This window comes from Gobius niger (genome assembly GCF_951799975.1).
Source record: "Gobius niger genome assembly, chromosome: 5".
NCBI lineage: Eukaryota > Metazoa > Chordata > Actinopteri > Gobiiformes > Gobiidae > Gobius > Gobius niger.
The window spans coordinates 20,980,818-21,003,574 of record NC_136856.1 but is presented as its reverse complement, the minus strand read 5'-3'; the positions used below and the strand labels follow the sequence as shown (position 1 = coordinate 21,003,574).

Sequence of the window (22,757 nt, the reverse complement as noted above, 5' to 3'; positions counted from 1 at the left end):
CAGACATTTTGGCAAGCAAGCCTTCTCTTTCCATCTGGCTGCAGATCAAACTTGTCATTGTCACCTCAGTGCCATGAATTAGAGCTGCTGTTCAACTCGGTGCATTTGGCAGGATGGACCGGGTCAATGGCGCTCTGCAGGGAGAGTTTAAGCAATAGAAACATCCAAAAAGACCCTGATCCTAATCCAAGCAATTTGACTTGATTTAGATTTTTCCTCGTGAATACGATTTCAAACATTTCACAATTATTATGTACCATTCATTTAAAGCAAACACCAACATATCATAGTATCCAAATTTTATTAAATTAATTTACAGTTACAGTTACAGCTCTTCCTAGCTTTCATTTGGTTTAACACGCTTCAAAGTGGCTCTTTTGAAGTTCCCTGTGAACCATGTGTTCAAGTTATGTTGACAGTTCTCATAATTCATTTCCTCATCAGACATTATCTAAAACCCACTGGAACATAGCTCTGAAGAAACACTGCTTTGTCGTCTGCTCCGAGCCTTAAATGCCAGGACAGTTCCTCCCATCTCAACCTACTCTATTTTAATCAAAGGACGCAGTGTGTTGCACCAAACTAACTTTCTCCTTTCTACTGCCGTCCTCTGCAGACTCTGTTCATGGATCTCCTCCGGGTGAAATTACTAGAATGAATAGCACTTAAATTGAGGGCACCTTGAAGGTTAAAAGGAAGTGCGCGTATGTTAATGTAGGTCTCTGAAGATAAGTTCCAGCTGAATTTTCAAACATCAACCCTTTGTTAGTGCTCCTGAGCTTTATTTAATGAAAACAAATGGTTTTCTCATTGTATGACCTACAACTATCCGACCGCACATTGCCTATAAGAATTGATTCCACTCATGACTAGCTATTTAGGTTAAAGATCAGAGCCAAGTAAAGCATAAATAGGTCTTTCACCCTCTCCCGATCCCTAATGTTTTCTACTAATGCACTTGTGTTCGATGCATGTAAATGATTCGAGAAGCACATTACTAATCTATTCGTTTGTGTTCAGCGCGAGGCAAACAGATCCCAGTGACCCTGTTTACACAATGAATTTTGCGCCTGTCCTAATTGCATGTTATTACAGTTTATGTCCCAGTCACACAAAACATCAATGCTGCGCTTTCTATTTCAGTCGCAACATTCCCTCAATCTCAATATCCCCCGCGAGCTGCTCCTCCCTCCCCGTACATTTCGACAAAGAAAGCACTCGTCTCTGCTCCTTCTCAGACAAACTTTGATTTATGCCACAACTGCAGCTTTCACTGTTAGCTGCAAGGAGTAAAAAAACTGCGGAAAACTCTCTCAGTCGTGTAATGTTTAAAGCAGTGGTTCTAACCTGGGGTACGTGTTCCACAGGTGGCACTTGGGGGTACATTTTAGACTTTATTTATTGGAATGATGTTATTGATGCAGTTGTTTTTTCTGGTTGAGACATGATTTAGTCCAATTTTCCATTTTCTCCAGTTTGGCTTTATCCAAATCTAAAAGCCTCTTGAATAAAGCGTCAAATAGAAATAGCAACACAAACGAGGATGAAAATTGAACGAGTGACAGTAGAAAGCGGCAACAACACAATTAAAAAGATGACGAAAACAAGACATAAAAACTTCCAAAAACAAGACAAAAAATCTCCAAAAACAAGACAAAAAAAAATCTCCAAAAACAAGACAAAAAACCTCCAAAAACAAGACAAAAAACCTCCAAAAACAAGACAAATAACCTCCAAAAACAAGACAAAAAACCTCCAAAAACAAGACAAAAAACCTTCAAAAACAAGACAAAAAACCTCCAAAAACAAGACAAAAAACCCTCCACGAACGAGACCCAAAAAACCTTTCAAAAATCAGTTTTGTAATTTTCAAATGAGACGTTACTCTGGCCTAGATGCTGTACGCTCCAGTCCAGAAGCTTTTAGATTTGGGTAAAGCCAAACTGGAGAAAATTCAGTTATATATAGTATATAATAAAATTGGACGATTAGACGAGTTGTTGGACGAGTTGTTGGTCTCGTGATTTTGTGGGTCGTGGCACAGAAGGTTTGGGTGCAGCTGCCACGTACACAGAGCCATGTTGAATCCTGTCGTCTTGGGTTTGAGTTCCAACTCAATAATTTGCTGGATATCGCGCTCCGCTCTTCACCCCCTTTCACATGAACTGAACTTTCCGGTAAAGCCTACAGGGCAAAAAAATATTTTTTTTAATTCCTGATTTATCCTCTCTCTGTCTCTCACTTTTTGTGAAAAATTTCAGCACTATTCATTGTCACCTTTTTAATGGATGGAAAGCTGTCACCCAGATTCCAGTCTCTAGGAATTTCTATGTCTCCCGCGGCAAATCGCAAGTGACAAGGTTGACAGGCCCGGGAGTGTGGGCAGTTGAGCAGAGAGCCAAATGTCACTGCGCTCCCTGTCAGAAACCCTTTCTCTCCTTTATAATGACATTCGTGGTTCAAACGAGCTTCAATAAAGTGAATTCATTACGGGTCTTTCTGTGCAGCCTCTATGACACTGGATGTTCATCATTAGCAGCATACAGTATCTAACACTCTGCACTGTATATCTGTCAAACATATGTTCAACTTTCATGGAGATGCAGGAGCTCACATGAAAATGCTGTGACATTGAGTCAGTTAGGGATCCTGAGAAAATAATTTTTATTTTATGCAATTTTGCTCAGATTCAGCTGAACAAACACAAGCAACAGCGTAACACAAGTGAAAGCTTTTTGCCCTGAAAATGATGGCGGAGCAGTTGTTGCTTGTTTTCTTTAATTGTGGCACAAAGTGTTCGTACGTGTACGTATTTCAAAGGGTAAAAAACTGTTGAGCTCTAAGTTATGGTGATTTTTAATCAAAACTTGTGCCTCCGCGAATGATTCCAGTCTGTCACAAGATATTTCTGCATAATTTCTCTCTGACACTTCAGGCTTTGTGCAGTTTTCTGATTATTTCACTTCACTCTGCCACCACATTGTGTAACTTATTTAGAGATGGAGACAGAACTTGCAGTATATCGACATGATGTAAGGTCATCATCCAGTAAAGTTGGTTATGTTCTCTCAGAAGCAGTGGTAGCTAGTCAACCGACTTAAAGGAACAGGCCACTGTTTTTCCATACTGAAATATCTTCTTACCTGAGCTTAGACGAGTTGATGCGTACCTGTCTGGTCTTTATGCGTGTGCTCAATCACGAGATCAAAGATGTCGTTTAGCCTCTCCCAGAATATTCCTATGTAGTTACAGAAACTACCAATGAGGAAGATCAAACAGTTTCTTCTTTTGGTGATTTATTATGAGCAGTAGAAAATGATAATTTGTGAATAGCAAATGAATAAAACAATAAACACAGCAAAATCTAGCCAAGTCTGAGGTTTACTTTTCTACTCTCGTGTATATGGTCCAGCCATAAAATCAACAGATAGGAGACGGAACAACAATAAGATTAGCAACAGTCCTAAGGAAATAACAAAACACTAGAGGAGGCAGAGCGGACAGGTCAAATATCTTCACTGGTGTTTTTCCAAAAGTTGCAGACTGGACAATCATGGTCCAGGTCAGTTACACAGGTCAGTTTAGTAAACTTAAGTTCACCAAGATGATTATATTCAAACATAGTCAAGACACAATGACAATTATTCAGCAAGATTATGCAGATAATACATTTTCAATGTCAATGTCAATTTTATTTATAAAGCACATTTAAAAACAACCATAGTCGACCAAAGTGCTGTACAAGAACAGTAACAATATGTACAATAAACACAATAAAAGTTAAACACAGGTAATATATAAAGGCACTAACTGTGTCTGGTCTACATGGAACCGAAGGCCAAAGCAAAAAGATGAGTTTTTAATTTGGTTTTAAACTCCTCTACAGACTGAGCCGAGCGCACATGTAGAGGAAGGCTGTTCCAAAGTTTAGGGGCTGCCACTGAGAAGGCTCGGTCACCTCTGGACACACGCTTGGATTTAGGAACAGACAAAAGGAGCTGGTCAGCAGACCTCAGAGCTCTGGAAGGACAGTAGAGCTGCAGCAGTTCTGACAGATACTTAGGTGCCAGCGAATTTAGGCATTTAAAAACAATCAGCAGAATTTTAAACTTGATTCGAAAGGGAACTGGTAGCCAATGTAAAGAGGACAGAATGGGAGTGATGTGCTCCCATTTTCTTGTGCTGGTCAGCAGGCGGGCTGCGGCATTTTGGACTCCCTGCAGGCGCTGGAGGGATTTAAGGTCCAGCCCTGTGTAAAGGGAGTTACAATAATCCAACCTTGAAGTGATGAAGGCGTGGATCGCCTTCTCTAGATCTTTTGGTGGCAAGTAGGCCTTAATTTTCGCAAGAAGTCTTAGTTGGAAGTAGCTGACTTTTACAACTGATCCAATGTGTTTTTCAAATTTGAAGCAAGTATCAAAAGTCACCCCAAGATTTTTAACAGTGGGGCGGATAAAGGAAACAAGAGGCCCAATAACACTGTCGGTCTTTAGGTTTGACAGGGGATTGCAACTTCCGAATACCGCTATCTCTGTTTTGGTTTTGTTCAAAGACAGGAAATTTGAATTTAGCCAAGACTGGACGTCACTCAGGCAGTTTGTCAAGGTTGTTAAGGAGGTTTTACTGGTGTCGACTGTAATTGGCAAATATATTTGAATATCATCTGCAAAGCAGTGATAGGAAACATTATGCTTTTGGAAAATAGAACCCAGTGGCAACATATATAAGGCAAAGAGGATTAGACCCAAAATGGATCCCTGAAGGACCCCACAGCTAAGGGGGGATACAGTGGACGAGAACTCTCCCAAGTGCACAGAGAACATTCTGCCAGAAAGGTACGAGCGAAACCACTGGAGGGCTGTACCCTTGATGCCTACGCACAACTGAGACAACGAGATAAAAGTATTTCGTGGTCAACACTGTCAAATGCAGCGGTAAGGTCAAGAAGAACAAGAACTGCTGATTTACCACTGTCCACTGCTAAAAGCAGATCATTAAAAACCTTTAAAAGGGCAGTTTCAGTGCTGTGTTGTGGCTTAAAACCGGACTGAAATATCTCCCCAATCCCATTAAAATCAAGATATGACTGAAGTTGAATATAAGCAACTTTCTCCAAGACCTTTGACAAATAGGTGAGTTTAGAAATAGGCCTAAAATTAGACAAAGCATTGGGGTCAAGATAATGTTTTTTGAGTAGCGGCTGAACAACTGCATGTTTGAATACAGCAGGGACCGAACCGGTCATCAATGAAGAATTAATTATTTTCACGATACAAGGTCCAATTACTTCAATAACCTCCTATCACACTATGGACCCAAACAGGGGAAGTTCGAAGTGACCAAGCTCTTCCACGTTTACCCGATTTAAATACGGTTATGTGAGGAGTTACACGATCCAAGTATAGTTACACAAAATTAAACATGTTGATTTTCAGAATTCTTTAAGAGGGAAGACATTGCTGCGTGGACGTCAAAGTACTCCTAAAATATTATTACGCCTTACAATATTGTACCCATTTTGAGCCACTTAGAAAATCGACAGGTTTAATTTTGTGTGTCTAGACTTGGATTGTGTAACTACTCACGTAACCGTATTTAAACAGGGACAACGTGGAAGAGCTTGGTCGCTTCTAACTTCACCCCTTAGAAGAAAGGAGGAGAGGCTAAATGCTAACAACATCATTGGTCTTTTTGCGTGACTCAGCGCACGCACAAAGACCAGACAGGTACGCATCAACTCGTCTAAGCTCCGGTAAGAACATAATCTTTGTATGGAAAAACGGTGGCCTGTTCAGCATCAGAATGATCTTTTTTTTTTTTTTTAGTGCGGAGATACTGTTTTGAAATAAAAATCAATATTTCCCTTGAAGAGACGAGCAAGCCAACTAATGTTTACAAAAATACAACCTCACAATGTTGATGGCATTTGCTAATAGGCTCAAAAGGTTCAACCTAACATCCATTCAATAACCTTTTGCTAATGCTTCCAAAAGCTTGTCTAGTGCATTAACAGGAAAACGAATAGTAAAACAAGTCGCCATGATGAGAACTGTCATTTCCCCAAAATATTAATATTTATGTACAAAACATGTTTGTTAAATAGCAGTTTGGAGCACACCAGCATCCCTCATTAGTGCAAATGGGCAGAGCAAATTTGTTACATCCGATGCCAGGTACTGTGATGAGTGCTCGGGTCAGAGAGGTCAGCAATAGCTACTCTGTAAAAATGCAATTACCATAATGTATGTAAGAGTAGTCCATCACATTTGCCTCTCAAATATTAATGTCCATTATTGTGTTCATTGTAGACACTTTGGCAACTCTAATAGCTCATTATGACTCCCTGCAAACAGAATAGTTCCTCTCCTCTGTTGTTCCTTGTCTTAATTAGGAGGGATTTCACTGGGGCTTTTGGTAAATTGGCTTTTTCTGAACCAGGCGTTCCCGCTGCACACATCGCCGCTCTGTTGGAGACTGTGAGAGATGATAAGGGTGACTTTTAATCTTGCACTGCCTACATGGGGATGTGCAACTCTTTGTGTTAATTTACTTTAATTAAGCATAAATTCCGCAGATGCGCTTGTATGTAAATATGTATTAGACCAGAGAGTCGGGCGTTTATTCTTTAATGATACACGCGAGACCACAATGTGAAGTCCAAATTAACGTGGGGATCAGCGGCGTTGCATATTTTTGAATACATTTCTTCTGCTGTTGTTAATTTGTCACTTTGAGTCACATCCTTGAGAGGCCATTTTACTTTCAAATTGTATTGTATGCAACCTCCAAAGTGACTGCAGTATAAAAGAGCGAAGATGGGCCTTTTAAGCTTCAAGATGTGTTCAGAGTTGGAACTGCAAACCTAAAACAAGAATTCATTTCAAAACAGGTTTGGAGGCGTCTTCACCACAGGGCTAGATATTGCGCAACCTGAGTAAATTGATGCCTCTGCGATTTGCTGATTGTAACCATTCAAGTCGGAGGCTTTTCGTTCTCTGAGCCATGCAGAGTTTCATTTGACTTGTGTGAAAGGCTTACTTTTAACCGTCCAGTAGCTTTTTACAAACTATCGAGCCGAGTTTAGGCATTGGTGACGGTGTTTAAATCCAGCTCTCCACAAATCTACATTTCTCTTTCACGCCCCGGAGTGAAAGTCTTTATGAAGTCTTTGGATGTCCAGAGTTTTGAAAGTGTGTTTTTCTCGGCGAGAGATAAAAAGCAGCATGTGTTGAATGCTGATTAGACACTCGACATTGCTGTAAATATTGCAGTTCGAGTGCATTGTATCACCTGACGACATTAGTAAAACCATGTGCATGTATAAATCTGTGTAAATGCAAGTAGTTTGACGTCACAAATGCTTTATCCTTGTGTTTTGGCCTAAAGCTATGGATTAGGCTGCAGTGTCATGTGTAGATATGTCACAGTGACCTGGTGTAGCACCTCTAGCACAGTCTTTAGGCGTATGACAAATATTACACAACTCTGGCGTTAAATCACTCCATGGCTCCCACTGTTGAATCGAACACGCTGCCCTGTGGCTGGGCTTTCTGAATCTATGAATGTACTATAGCTGTTTCTAACTATTAACAACTTTTATGTGACTGGGAGAAAAGGTTTTGGATGTGAAGCAGCTACAAATGCCTTTTACTTCAAAGGCTTAGATTTTTGGCCGTGGTGAGATCGACCTTTTTCCTTGCTTCCCTTCCTTATTCTGTCAGAGTACCACCATCTAAGAACGTTTTTTAACTGTGGAGAAAAGTGCCTACATTTTTCAGTTGATATTTGTTTGTTGGTCCTCTGCAGCTTCTCCTAAACTTCTATCTCATGCATACTGTGTGATGTATCTATTTCACTGGGAGTACATACAATACAAGCTGATGTGCTTTCACAGATTACTGAAATGTTGAAACATTTATTTTAAGAATCCAGGTTACATGGGAAGACTGCCCACTGAGGCGTTCCCGTCAGCATCAGTCGACCAATTGTATTTGCCTTGATAGTGTTAATATCTGAAAAGCTTTTATGTCAGTACTTCAGTATTCATCTAGTTTATAAAAAGCGTGCAGCGTCTAAACATAAATAAAGTGTGCAAATGGCGTGCATGCTCTTGGGCAAATTACTTTGTCGTTGTAAAGATAATAAAGTGTAAGAGTAATGAAATGTCTGGTTGGAGGGCATATAACAGCGCTGAGACGACAGCAGCAGGGCACAGCACAATACGGTGCTCGATGAAGACTGAAGTTTCCTGCTTTTTGTGTGGAAGATGGTGTTGAGACACGGCGCCATAGTGAGACAATAAAGAAAAGCTTTCCGACCACACTGCTGTAGCCGCTCCATTTATTTTTATAGTATGAATGGTCTTTTGTTTCACACCTGTATTGTTTGGTGTAATGTTGTCCGATGTTGTCCTTGTTGGTTATGCATCTTTTTTGTCTCCCAAAAGTAGTGTTGTCACGATAATGAAATTTCAAACGATTTTGATACTGAAAATAAAACTTGTTTCTCAAAACCGATTTCGGCACCACAGTAAAAAAATTTTTTTTTCATTTTTGCTTTAAGAAACTCTTGTCTGTTTCCTACTACACTGTATTGTCTTCATTACAGAATACTCAACATTATATTAGTTTATTCAGATTTACCATGTTCTTGAGTATTAAAGGTTCTAATTTGATATCTGATCAAATGTTTTTGCACATAGTCAAATGCTTATACTGTATTTGGCGCTTTAACCTACAATATAAAGTATTTACAGACTGGATTTGGCCCTGGCTCATGACCATCAGGGAAACACTGTCTGTTTCTGCCTTCATGAACTGCTGTCACATTTAGGAGAAGAACATTGCATTAATTCAAAGCACAATGTTAAAAATGGCCTCTAAAATTCCTCTAAATATATTCATAAGTTAAGTACAGATAGGTAGCATATAACTATACATTGTTGAGATTTTTTAGGAGAAAAACAGTTTCATAGCCAGTGCTAACCTATACAGGTAAACCAATGGACGCCGCTAAGCTAACATTAGCCACAATCGCAAATTCCACTGTTTCTATGAAAACGCCTGCTCCTTTCAACCTGGTACTGCACCAGTAATCAGATCCTACACTTCGACAATGGATGCATTTAGTTTTAAAATTTTATTCAGGGTTTAAGTGAGTGCTTTTTAGCTCTAATTTAAGTTTTGACCGTAGCGCAGCAGGTTTCTTTCTGGCACAATGGGAGCGTGCAGGAGTGGGAGGGGGGGGGGCTGCTCTGTGCGCTGCGCGAAGGAAACGCAGAAAGTATCGTGCTCAAATTGATATCTAGCTTCGATACCACTTTAAGTATCGATTTAGTGTCGAGGAATCGTTTTTTTTGACGACCCGACCCAAAAGGTACCTGTACAAATTTGGTGACTTTTCTGTTGCCTCTTCCCTTTGAAAATATCCTCTTTTTCTAACATTTTTATTTTCATTTGGGGCTTTACTGTAATCTGTAATACTGTCCTACTTGTGTTTATTGTCGTTTATACCGTTTATTTGGTGTGCGGGGCGTGCTAACACAGTGTGGCTTTATAGAGCTGGAGTGGACTGTGTTGTCGAATTGTTTGAAAACTTCCTTGCCAGGTATGTAAGCGTTTCTTTCTCTTTGGTTGCTTTTCTGTCAGATGAGAGTTGGACTGGACTTTTGTTGTGAGGATTCGTTAACGGTTAGAAACGCTGCCACAGAATAAGTGGAGCATGTATCCGCCTCCAACAATATTGATTCCTGCTTGTCCGTCAAATACCACATTCACCAGAAACAAGTAAGAAAGAAACCCACTACAGGAAGCATAGACAAAATGAATTATCTACCATTTATTCTTAGTTGTACAGTTGAATGTCATCCCAGCAACTTTCCTGGAAGGTACATCTCAGAGCTTGTTGGAGGGCTGGTAGAAACTGGTTGCGAACTTGAAATTCTCGTTTGGTACATCGAGTCTGCAAACCAGCCGCTCCATTGTTGGCATTTCTTTTGGATAGTGCACAATGGGTTTTTTTTTATCACTCGTGTTAAGTGTTGTAGTTGTGGGTGTAAAAGCATTACAAATCACAGTTGGCTTTAGCTGGCAGACAGAAGGATGTAGGCCTATTCACAATTACTGCACACAATTAGATCTATCTCGGTACAATTGGTCCATCTGTCGAGGCTGATGTGTGTTTCAATGCGGAGCCATGGTTTCCTTCAACAAACATTATGCCCCCTTTGGCAGCAGTTCTCTGTGTTTGCTTCTCTCCTTTTGTCGAATATAATGAAAATATTATTGGATACGTTCCACTTATATTCATTATACATTCTTTGATTCTTTCATTAATATGTTCCCGACAATACCCAGTAATAAACAGCCTTAAACCATGTTGGCTATAGAGTTAGTATTGCTTTGGCCGTGACCTCTTTCTAATGGACTCATCCGTGCACAGTAGACTTTACAAACTTAGAGATTCAGTATTTCTAGTCTAAATGTCTGTGGTAACCTTCTTCAGGAAAAGCTCCTCTATTCAAACACTTTCTCCCGACTCATTGAGATCATTCTAATGCTTAAACTGCCCTCTGTACTTTTTTCTAACAACCCACTTCAAATTTGCCAGGCATCGTTTCACTCCCCTCTGCACCAGCGGACGCCATTACCCAGAAAGGAACACTCTTACCCAAAGCAAAACCTGTAATTGACAACAGAACTTCGAGGTGAAAATGATAACCACCGTGTTACCCTGAAAACCCCCGATACAACTTTACTGAAAGACGGTGAATCCTCCTCGTGCTACTTTGTCAAACTTTCTATGACAAGTTTATTACACCGTGATGTGTCCTCGCTTTACTCCGACTTATTTTCCATCTCCAAGGCTCTTATCTGCTCATCTGTTAACATAACCTCTGGCACCTCGCTATGCTTCACATTTCAATGCTGTGTTGCTCGCTGCGACCCTTCTCAACCCTTATTAATTGTGCATACACCGGTCTGAAGCGCTGCTGAAAGGCGGGCATTGTATTGAGCCTTTTCTGCTGGTGAATTTTTTGCGCCGTGGTCAGTTTTCCGTGGGTTGGCTCAGATGGCCTTTTGAGTTGCGGCGGTAGCATTGAAATGTCGGGGGTTTTGTTGGTTCGAGGACTCACAACTTGAAGCCAGTTTGCTCGAACGCGCCGCATCCTCCTCTATCATTTCCGCTCGTCTGTCTTCGGAGGAGTTTACGGTACGTATCATACATTGTCCTGGTCGTGTTCAATAATTGAGATTAAATCCGTTCTCGTATCTACCAGCGGATATCTTTGCTCTTGTCCTGATGGCCCGAGATACCATCAGTGCGTTGACACTTGCGTCTTTGATCCAGTCGTCTTTTATCTTTGACTGCTTTCATTTCAGATCCGCGTACTGTCGAAGAAATGTCCTTTCAGCCTCAACTAAACTGGACTGCGAGAATAAGGAATGGTGCGCGCTGTGTTACGATAATAAGGAAGTTTAATCGTCAGTGTTGGTTTGATATGCAGCTCTGGTCTTAGCAGCAGCATGTGTTGTATGTGTCCCCGTGTGGTACCAGGGAAATCTCTACTGTTCCTTCAGAGAACACGGATGGCTGAACAATGCCACATCTACTTACGGGCTGGATAATGCGTGTTTAAGCCTAGACTCGTGTGTTTGGAGTTGGGAGCTGGTAGACGGGAGCAGCCAACCTTTGTGTAAATAATATACTCATCAACGTGACATTTGCGAGGTTTAGTACATTATCATTCAGTTACATCGAAAACTATGCTTGGCAAATTTTCATCATAAGGAAATGATTCACTTTGACACTGCTATGCGGCTCAGGCGTATAGAAAGCTTTTGCAGGACGACTTTCTATCATTGGCTTGGTTGCTTGGTTTTTCGATGCCGATACCTGAAAGATACTTTTGGCGATTCCTATACTAAAATAGTTGCGATAAAAGAGATTAATAATGCTCTTCCTTTTCCATCCATTTCCTTTCTTTTGCATTTGTATCAGGTGTTTGAGCTGAAACAACCAGGAAACTCGCTTCAACCACAAAAGGGCGGAAAAAAAAGTCTTTCTTATTTTTTTCCCCCATTTATAACATATTTTTTCATGTTTTCCCCCCCAATTTTTTCATATAAACAAAAAAAATCCCCAAATTTTCCTGATTTTTTTTTCTTTTTTCCCCCCAATTTCTTGTTCTTTTTTTCTTCTCTTTTTTTTTTCTTTACATTTTCCCAGGTTTTTCCCCACATTTTCCTCCCAATTTTATTTTTATTTTTTTTCAAAATTGTTTTCACTTGTTTTTTCCCAATTTTACTTAAATACTTCAAACATCCATATAAAGATTTTGTATTTCTTTTCAGGACCTGCTTTCAATACTTTTATTTTTTCGATACCAGTAGTAACTAAACCTTTTTTTTTACGATACCAAACTGGTATCATTTAAAGGGACTGGATGCAAGTTGTCATTTTTATACTCACTACTGCCACTTCAGGTCTTACGTGTAACTACAGGTTCTATATTAAACTCGTACATGACGGCACTTCGGACCCGAAGTAACACCTTTTTGAGTGACAGTGCAGGATTTTAGAGGCAGCTGTGGTGAACAGATCTGGGCTCATTCTACACATTAGGACATGGCTGGAACATGTAGAGGGAGGAAAATACGTTTAACATATTTAAACCCCATATAGTCTCTTTAAGGCTACCCAGCTCTATTCGTTATTTGTGGTAAGAATGTTTTCGATTCTATTTTATAACCTTTCTTCAATCCAAACACCAAAAGAGTAGTTACTGACAAAGCCCATCTATATGTCCTTGAAAAATATGCACATAACCAGGACGATGAGTATATTGTGCGTGTTTTAGTATGAAAGGGGAAACGGGAGAACTTCCAAACTCTTCTTACTGCGAATTGAGCTCAGCCATGGTGAGCTGTCGTTCTGGTCAGGCCGCGGAGCTCTACTCACACCCAAATGCCCAGGCACAAGGAAATTTAGCACACAGTCACACGTGGGATTCTGTTGGTGCGGACGGGAGGAGATGATGAAGTTCACCTGTGCTGAAGGGAACAGTCTGAGGAGAGGAAAGGACGAGATAAGCAGAGAGGAGACAGCAGCAAAGGCGGAGGGATGCTGATGACTCACTGTGGGGGGAACAAAGTCCAATGCAGCTGAAGGTGGTCCAAACTAGAAAGATGCGGTGAGGCGAGCAAGTGTGCAGGAAATAAATGGGCAGGCAGATAAGGCATGAGGAAAGACGTGGATGCGGGAAAAAGTTGAATCGTTTTTTTCCCCCTTTGTAGTTCTGCACTCCCATGTTGTGTCGAAAAGTTTCTCCAGTTCTTCATCAGATTGTTGCAAGGAGGTTTCAAGGTTGCGATGTGCAATTTTCTATACTGCGTGTTCTTGGTACTTTAAGCCGCTGCTTTTGTACATCATAAAGTTCTAAATCGTCAACGAGGAAGGAGAACAGTACACTGTTAGTAATTTGATTGAGCGCTGGACTAAAAGGTTTGGAAAGACAATCGGTACAAATGCAACTTTGAGCTCATATCGATAACATTCATTGAAATATTTGCAATATTTTACTATGGTGTCCAATCTAAAAAGCCAATTATATGAGAAAACTGTAGTTGAACATTGTTTGAAAGCTCCGGATGCAGTGTATGTTCCATGAAACTTTTTTAGTATTCTTCAAACACTCGACAATCCAAGTCAAGCCTGGCTTTTCTCGAAGTATCGCTAACACATACATATTTTAGGCGTCTTTGATCTGTTTATCGACTCAGATGAACACAGACAAACATTTCAACAGAAGGGGAGAGTTGGTTCAACGTGGCTCACTTTCCGCCAAACAACTGTACAAACAGGATTAAAAGATTGAGCAATTTGTGCAAACATTTTTATCGTCATATTGCTTAGGGCTGCGCAATATACATCGCCAAAAACCTCATATCACGATATTAGGTGATGCAATATCCGCATTGCAGTAAACCACAATATATCATCAACAACATTAAAGTCTTCATCTGACTGAGATTTACTCTTTTTTTTGTGTGCAAATTCAGCCAAAAACAAACATTGAACTTCATTGAAGTTCAGTTTTAGTTCAATTTTATTCTTGTTTTGGTCCTGCTGTAGCATATCTCATGTGACTTCAATATCATTCAGCGCTAATATTGCTATACTTTGCTGTTTGATGCTCAGACCATTCTGCCATCACAAATAGAACCGTACTCTCTGCACTGGTCCATTTTTCTCTATTAAACTCTCCAGCTTTCACTTCAAGCAGAACTAAGTAACTCATGCCCCTAGAGGCTATTAGCGCCACTGCAGGTATCGTGGCATGTTGCAGATTTTTACTCATTATTGTCCATGAGAGTAAATACTACGCTAACAGAAAAGACAAAGGGAGAGAGGGATATTTTCACTTAAACTTGGCTGTAAATACTGTTTATGTGGCGCTAGCCCACAATTAGCTTTGCCCGTTAGCCTGTTAGCTTCTTCTTTGTGATTCTATTGTGTGTATTGGTGACTCTGACCCGGTGGCAGCAAAGTAGCAATTGTGGTTTTCTGGCCAGAGACCCCAGGAGGAAATGAAAAACCCCCCAATCATCCCATTAACACTTGTATTAACCCCAGAGGGCCTTCGAAAAGGATTTATTAAGGTAAACAAGTTACTTCTCCCCCAGTGTTCCCCATGTTCAAATCAAATGTGTAATGTGTAATAGCTTGTACCTATGGGTTACATACATGATGGAATAATATATATTTGTAGTTTGGAGGTTCATAATGTAATAAGACATAAGACCTTAACTCTAAGCCTTGACCCTAATGTTTTATTACATTATGTACCTCCAAACTACTAATACACAGATTACATTGTGCTAAATTTAGTTAGGTACAATGTATCAAGGTAGCGTGAAATAGAGTGCAACCTCATTTTATATTTAAAAACAATACAATGTAGATTTATTTACAGTTACAAAAAACATTTGACATGATTTATTTAAAGCTGTCTGTTTTAGATAATTTTTCTTAGATTATGTCCACTCACTGTCAATTATCTGATCAGAATACCCACAGAGCCCATGCTTTGGGCACAAACCAGCAGGCAATAAACCTGGATTACCTTTATTCAAAGATATATGTGAAAGTCTGAATACACCCAAGTCCTAGATGATAACGCGTAATACGTATAAATCAAGAACACGGCAAAGAAAAACAGCCCTAAACTCGGTCGTATGTTTGCCTTAGAGCCATGTGTGGTGAAGTCTTGTAAAATGCCCCAAATGAACAGTTCAGTTCAGAGAGCAGCTTCTGACAGGACGAAAAACACAAGATTCAGACCAAGCCTGGAAACGCTCGCTCTTCCCCCGAACCATCTGTGCTGTTGACTTTGCGTGTGTGTTTTGTCTCTCTCCTCTGGGTCCGTGGGGGGATTGCACCTCTAGCTTACATACCTTTTCACTCCGACTCACAGAAAGACTCAGCCTCATACTGGCTGTGATTTAATGGTATGGAATAACGGGATAAAACCTGTGCTATGTCCGATTTGAGCTCACGTATCTTACAAACAAGGCGTCTTATTTATTATTTACCCCTTGCGTTCATGATTTATTGACTGATTTTTCTGTTTGGCTGATATGGCAGTCTATTTTCTGCTTCAGAATAATCAAGACGGTATTGTGTGAGACTGATATTTGGACACTCGTTTATTTTGAGTGAAGGGCACATCTCTCTCTCTCTCTCTCTCTTAAAGCAGTACTAAGTAACGTGTTTACCTTAATAAATCCTTTTCCTTGTGGGGGTAATACAAGTTTTATGGGATGATTGGAGGGTTTTTCATCTCCCCCTGGTGTCTCTAGCCAGAAAACCATGTTTGCAACTTGACTGCCACCGGACCGGAGCAACCAATACACACTAATAGAATCATGAAGAAGAAGCTAACATGCTAACGGCCAAAGCTAACTGCGGGCTAGCGTCACTTAAACAGTATTTACAGCCAAGTTTGGAAAAAAATATTTCCTTTGTATAATTGGATGTACAATATCCCTCTCTCCCTTTGCCTTTTCTGTCAGCGTAGTATTTACTCTCCAAGACAATTAATACGTTAAAAAATCTCAACTTGCTACGACACCTGCAGTTGCACTTATGGCCTCTAGGGGCAAGAGTTACTTAGTACTGCTTTAAATGTATTTTCTTTTTTTTACAGCTTTACATGGTACATATCATGAGATGTTATTTCAGTTGCTAGCACGCATTGCCACAGTTAGTCATCTGTCTCTCTGGGATAAAAATTCTTGCAAAAGCCCATCTCCCTCATTGATCGAGGCTTTGAAATAAAATCGTGTTATCATTATGTCAAAAATACTAGGGCGCAGTGACAATCTCAATGAAAACATAGGCCTGACAGAAGTGCTCTTTCGACTATTGTCTAAAGCGTGACTTCTTACGCTTTTGACTATTGATGGAGCGCGACTTGTCAAAGCAATTTGTCTTAGTATTTCCAGAAAGAGACAGGAAATGGTGTGGCAGAGAACAAGAAGTGAGGATAACTCTTTGAATTACACAAAGTAAAGTCCATTTCTTTGTCTAAGAGATAGGCTCTCTGTTGCCTGGGTGTGCTCGGTTAATAAAAAAGATGTCTGAATATGAGGTAGAAAAAGTCTGAACAACCTAGTCCTAATAGCTACTTTCTAAAACTTTTCATTAGCAAATAAACTTGTAACAAATGATATTATGACTCAGACTTGACTGTGCTTTCAAAATCTTCGGCACAAATGATATTGATAGTTCTTTCCAATTAAATATTTTACTTTCACAAAAGACAAAACCAACCAGCGAAACGGCCCATAATTAAACAAGCAGACTCTCAGTATTTGTGTGCTCTCTTTGTCTGTACAGCTGCGGGGCGGCCCTCGTGGCCGGGATGCCACTGTGTGCCGTGCCAGTCCACAGTGGACGGTGAGGGCCAGGAGGAGGCGACCGAGAGCAGGAAACTGAGAGGGGGCGGTCCTCACCAATCAGGAGACATGAACCTCTGCTGGAACGAGATCAAACGCAAGTCCCACAACATACGGTAAGTACAAGACTGAGCACCCCGTCAGGACGGTGCACACACTGTGGGATGTAATACGACTGAATCCTGTGTCTCGCTAAAAAAACTGCGCTTTTACTTTTGGCATAACAAATTTACTTGGATTAGTCTGAAAAAATGCTCAATAAACAGTTAAATGTGTGAATTTCCCTATAATACATTCTGAATGCATCGTAATGGCCATAGATACAGACGGCCTCGCGTCATAAAAGGGGGTGTGGCTTTGCTGAGGGGGAAAATGGAATCACAGTTTTTTCCACCTTTTAGCCATTTGAAATATTAACTTAATTATCACACACAAATAAAGTCAAATCGGGTCCATATGGATGTTTTTTCAGCACAGATTGTTCAGTAGAAGGGAAAAAATTGCAGTCGTAGCAAGCGTTAGCATTAGCACGATGCTAATATGTAGCATCATGTTAGCATTCTTCGTTTTTTAGGTATTCATGGGCTGTTGAACCACTTTTGCTCCTCCCCATGTCTTTGTATCTTTATTTAGGAGAAAACTATATTCATAATTCAGCGTTTATTAAAGTAGTTTTTTGAATAATTAGAGAAATTTTAGATTCCAAAGATGACGTCTGTATTGAAGTGTTGTTAATCAAATAAAAGAAGAAAAAGCAATAAATCACAACTCTAATTATAAAGCGCTTTTTATGTAAGTAATGCACGACGCGGAGTAACACTTCTTGACTCCGCGTCGTGCATTATAACCGTCTAATGCACGGCTCCTCGTTGTTTAATCCGCTTATACCATGGTCCCACAAACGTAACATTTATAATACATATTTGTTTCATTTACTAAAGTCACTAAATATGCCAGACCACTGGGACTATTTTATGTGGGTTATTAGCCGGTCACTGAAGGCTGGTCTCAGAGCGAGTCATTCTCCGCAGCTATTACGAGGATCTCAGTCAGACGCAACCAAACAACATCAGCACAGAATCACAACACAACAGGACTAACCCGGCACTTTTCCGTGGAAGTAAACACCGATGTGCGGCACTCGTGGGCAGGAGTTATTTCACTTTTACGCTGTTTAACCTGAAGCTAGCTAGCTAGCTCAACCAGCTCAACTGTTTATGGAAACAGCTGCGGTGGAGTCGCTCACACCTGGGCCCCACGAACTGAAACTTTTATGATTGACTTTACTAATCCAGCCAAATATGTTTAAATGCAGGATCATTTTATGTACGCCTGAAAATCATGAATAGTGCCTTAACCGTTTTCAATAGAAATGGAAAGCTCATATTTTATTAACAGTAGGCTAACCTAGCTGCTCACTCTCCTCTAATTCCCATTTATAAAACATTTTGTTATGGCCAAAAACGTTGAAATTAAACAAAATCCATCTCATGGATGTCACTAATTACGTGTTTATCTGATTCAGCTGTGTCATGCGTTGCTATGGCGATGCCCACAGCGGAGTGATATCACAGTGATTTAACTACCGGACTACGTGTGCGGTTATACGAAAATAATGCACGCTTGTTAGCACCCACCAGCCAATCAGAATCGAGCATTCACCCAGACCATGGTACAAGTTTGCCGTACAAATCAGCAAGGCAAGTTAAGTTAAGTTGGATGACTTCTTTACCATGGCAACAGTGCACATATGACCAATTAATAAACCCTTTAATAGAAGCTGAGGGTGTACCCTGGATGTGCTCTCTTTTAAAGCCAATTATTTATTCTGTCTGTGCCTTTGCTTTCCATTTTAAACACTTCTCTATTGATTTAACAGCATTGTCCATTATTGTGGCACCTTTGAACAATATTTTAGTAATTAATTCTATTCGTTCCACTTTAGTGCTCTTGTCGGGGTAAAACAATTACCGTTCAGTTCAGCCTGTCCTTAGAAGCCTAATTGGAAAAAGTCCATGCTTGGTTTTTCTTCACTTCAGCATGGCGTCCCTGTTCAGACTACTGGCCCCTTTAATTGCTTACTTGACCCTGATGTATTATGGAAGGGGTGAAGTTAAGGAAGGATAGTCGTGAAATTGGTTAAGACATTTCCCCCCGCAGCCTCGTGTAATGAGATCACTATGAATGGCCCGCAGTGGCTGTTTATTGTCTGCTGCTCCCTGACCTCATCAAGGAAGGGGAGAGATAGAGAGAGAGAGGGGATTTGGAAAGGACAGAGGCAGCTGCTATTAAATCATCACAGGAGAGAGGAGAGGAAACAGGTGGGGCGATGGAGGGATGATTGAAAAGAAAGACTCTCCAACCTTGAGGGTAAATGTGGTTCGTCTGGACAAGCGCAGACGAGCGTCTCTATAATGGTCTGTTTGGCATTGACTGACAGCTGGATTAGACGCCGCTCCAGTAAAAGTCATGGTTGGCTCCTTATTTCTCTTAAACTGGTCTCTCCAGAAGACAGGATTATATAAAACAGAGAATTATTTGAGTGCTTTTTAAGCAACCGCACAAGTTAGCACATAGTTAATAGGGCAGGAGGTAAAAGGGTAAAAGTAAGTCATGTACAGTTCTTTTGCAGGTATAGTGACATCTGTTACTCCGAGCAACATGATCAATGGGTTGTAGTAGTAGAAACTGAGAATATTTGATCAAGCTCACATTATACAATACCAAAAATACTGCACTTTTTTGCAGGACCAGAGTACCCACTTCTGTTTTACATTTGATGTGTTTTATGTTTTTGTATTTGTCATTTCTCGAGTGATCACTTGTAATTGGCAATTGGCATTTTTATGGCATATTTTAGGCATCTGTATCTTTTGCCTAAAATGCTGCTGTGGGAGGACAGAAATATTAAAGCTTTAAGCATTTGACAAGACAATAGAGCAAATCACCATGACCTGACAGGTTAAGTGTTTTAGAAGCAGCTCTGTTTTAAAATAAAAATGAGCCCTATACAATGATGAGAAATACACAAAGGAACAACATCCATCCATCCATTTTCTTCCACTTGTCCGTTGCCGGGTTGTGGAGGCAGCTGTTGGAGCTGCCCAAATCACATTCCTGCAGGTGGTGGGTCCACGGAAGGATGGCCTCACAATTCTAACCGGGCCTGTTGATCTCTCATAAGAGGCTTCTGAACCGCTGTCTGACCTGTCACCTAGGACCTGTTTGCCATGGGAGACCCTACAACAAAGCCCCCAGGATCATTCAGACGCTCAGGCCCCTCCATCACATCAGGTGGCGGTTCCAGGAGGGGACAGAGGGACACATTGTATGGAATTTCCTGTCCTATTTTTGCAGTATGCCCATAGCTGATTGGGTTGTATTCAGTCGTCATTCTTTCTATCATTTTATCTAACGGACTTCTGTATTGTAACCATGTCTGCTATGTTCAAATGTTCAAGCTTAATCATTTTCCGTGTCAGCCCCTCAGAGGCTTGACCTTCTCATCAGTGTTAGAAGACCTTTTCTGATTGAATTCACATTGAAATGTACATCAAATGCACCTCTTGGCAACACTTAAATCAGCGGACTTAGAGTTAAATAGGTAAAAGTTTATTATTTTCTCAATCCAACCGTAAGATGTAATACGGCAGAGCCCCCTGGCCTGGATCACAAGAAATGGTTGCATCAAGAGTGAATGTATTCCCATCATGCAAATGTACAAAAACACAGGGATGCAGATTATTTGCTATGACGACATTCAAAAGAACGAGCTAAAAGCAGATATCACAATGCTCAGTGAGTCATATTTTATTTGGCATCTATCACAGTCCAGATTATGTACAGAACCTTTTTGAAATTGCAGTCCAATATAATGAGATTAGGATCTGTTTAACCATGCTCTATTGTTCTGTAAGTTTAACAGCATAATAATTGATTGTGAAAAAGTGAATTACCCGTACTGATCTAACCTCATCATAAACATCTCGCTTTTGTGCCTCCACCATCCTAAATCTCTCTTTTCACTTTATTTTTCTATGAATGGTGTCAGTATTTCCTGGTTTCTGATTATGTACTATGAACAATGCGGAGCCTTGTTGAAGCCTGCAGCATCAGAGTGAGAGCCCATGCTTCATCACAAGGAACACCCGTAGGGCTGACGGTGGGTGGCTACGTGGCATGCTACAAATGTATTAGCTGCATGTCTTAGATAACTGCAGAGCCAGGCGCCCACTCCAGCGTCTGTCTGAGGGAGTTGCTGTTCTCCTCCACTGCTCTGTTTGCAAACTTTCACTCTGTTTTTACCATTCATGTCTTCGATCTGTCTCCTCTGATGGGCTGAATATCAACAAAACCGCCAGGCACTAAGGCTGGGCGGTGTGGCAAGAAAAATAATGAGTTCCAATGAGTTACTAATTAGGGTTACAAAATAATAAACAGGGAATTAACACAGCTGGAGGATGCTCCTTAACAGACAGATATATTAAATTGAAGCATACAGTTATGATAGTTGTTCGCTGAAATATCTGACACCAGTCAACAAAACAATGTAATGTTCAGGCAATTGTAATGTCCAGGCAAACATAATAATCACTGAAGTAATGTCCAAATAGCAACAGCAAATGGAAACATGCCCGTGAGGAAAGACAAACCTCGGGGAGAACCACCAAGCAGAGATCCACTCCCATGGACGGACAGGCAGATAGACCCAGGGCTGATGGGAGTCCCTCTGCAGAAGACAGGGCCAAGATCACGGAAGAAGGTCCAGACCCTATTGGACGGGGTTCCTCGGCTTATCTACTTATTTATCACTAGTATAGCCTTTACCAATGCAGTTCATGAGATCATGTTTCAGAATAAGCAACAAATAAATGCTTTTCATTCTCGCCACAAAAAAGTCTGCTATTTGCTGATTGGTTTATTTCACTGACAATCTGTGCGCGTTAGGCCCGCCCCTTCATACTGCTCCAATTGCTAACCAGGCTAACTTCCCCGTGTGGAATGGACAGGGAATAGTATGGCAGAATGCTTGTGCCACTGAAAAAACAGGCAGCCTACTTATATGATATTGTATTTGTTGACATGAATAATAAAAGTTAACCGAGCTTGTTGAATATTTAACACCGCCCCACTCCCTATTTTTTTTTCTACAAGCCGCACAATTATGTACATTTTACATTAAACAATGACTCTCTCTTTTCCCTTCTCTCCTCCACCTGCGCTGCCTGTATTGGCCTTTGGTGCATCTTTGCCCTACTTTCTCCTCCATGTCCTTGGGCCTGTTACACTTGACTGCCTTCAGGTGTCTGTGATTTTAATTACATGTTGATGAACAGGTCACGAGGTCAACTGCACTGCCAGTGGTGCAATGCTTTGTGCATTTACCTTTGACAACTAGAGACAGGGCAAAATCTATCTATCTCTACGGCTGCTTGAAAATCATTTTATTATTCAATAGTGGTTTAGCGCAAAATGAGAAAGGCAGCATTTTGTTAGATTCTTTTTCACATTGTTACACCATTGGCCTATTCAGGAGACTCTGGGGCAGCGGGCTTTGAGCTGCCCCACATCTCGGTTTCACCTGCCTGACTGAAGGTTAATTGTTTTGAATGCCTGTAGGTGTTGATGTAAATCTATGTGGCATTGTGTTTAGCCCGAGATAAAGGGTAGAGCAGAAGTAGAAAAGGGTTTTACAACATTTCTTCTGCACTTAACTCGCCGTAAATAGGACATATCATGTAAAATCGACTTTTTTGTAATTTCAACTCTGTTATGATATTGTTACCCAATCAGATCCAT

The 22,757-nt window shown here is 40.6% G+C and overlaps 1 protein-coding gene across 5 annotated transcripts in view; it reads left to right on the top strand.

The window, feature by feature from the left end:
- drp2 (dystrophin related protein 2) overlaps positions 1-22,757 on the top strand; it is a 173,469-nt gene that overhangs the window by 74,829 nt on the left and 75,883 nt on the right. For all 5 annotated transcript variants that reach the window (XM_079556701.1, XM_079556700.1, XM_079556699.1 and 2 more), the window contains exon 2: positions 16,900-17,074. In XM_079556701.1, coding sequence (XP_079412827.1) covers positions 17,028-17,074 — 47 coding nt within the window. In that variant the 5' untranslated portion in view covers positions 16,900-17,027. The remainder of the gene's footprint in view (positions 1-16,899; positions 17,075-22,757) is intronic.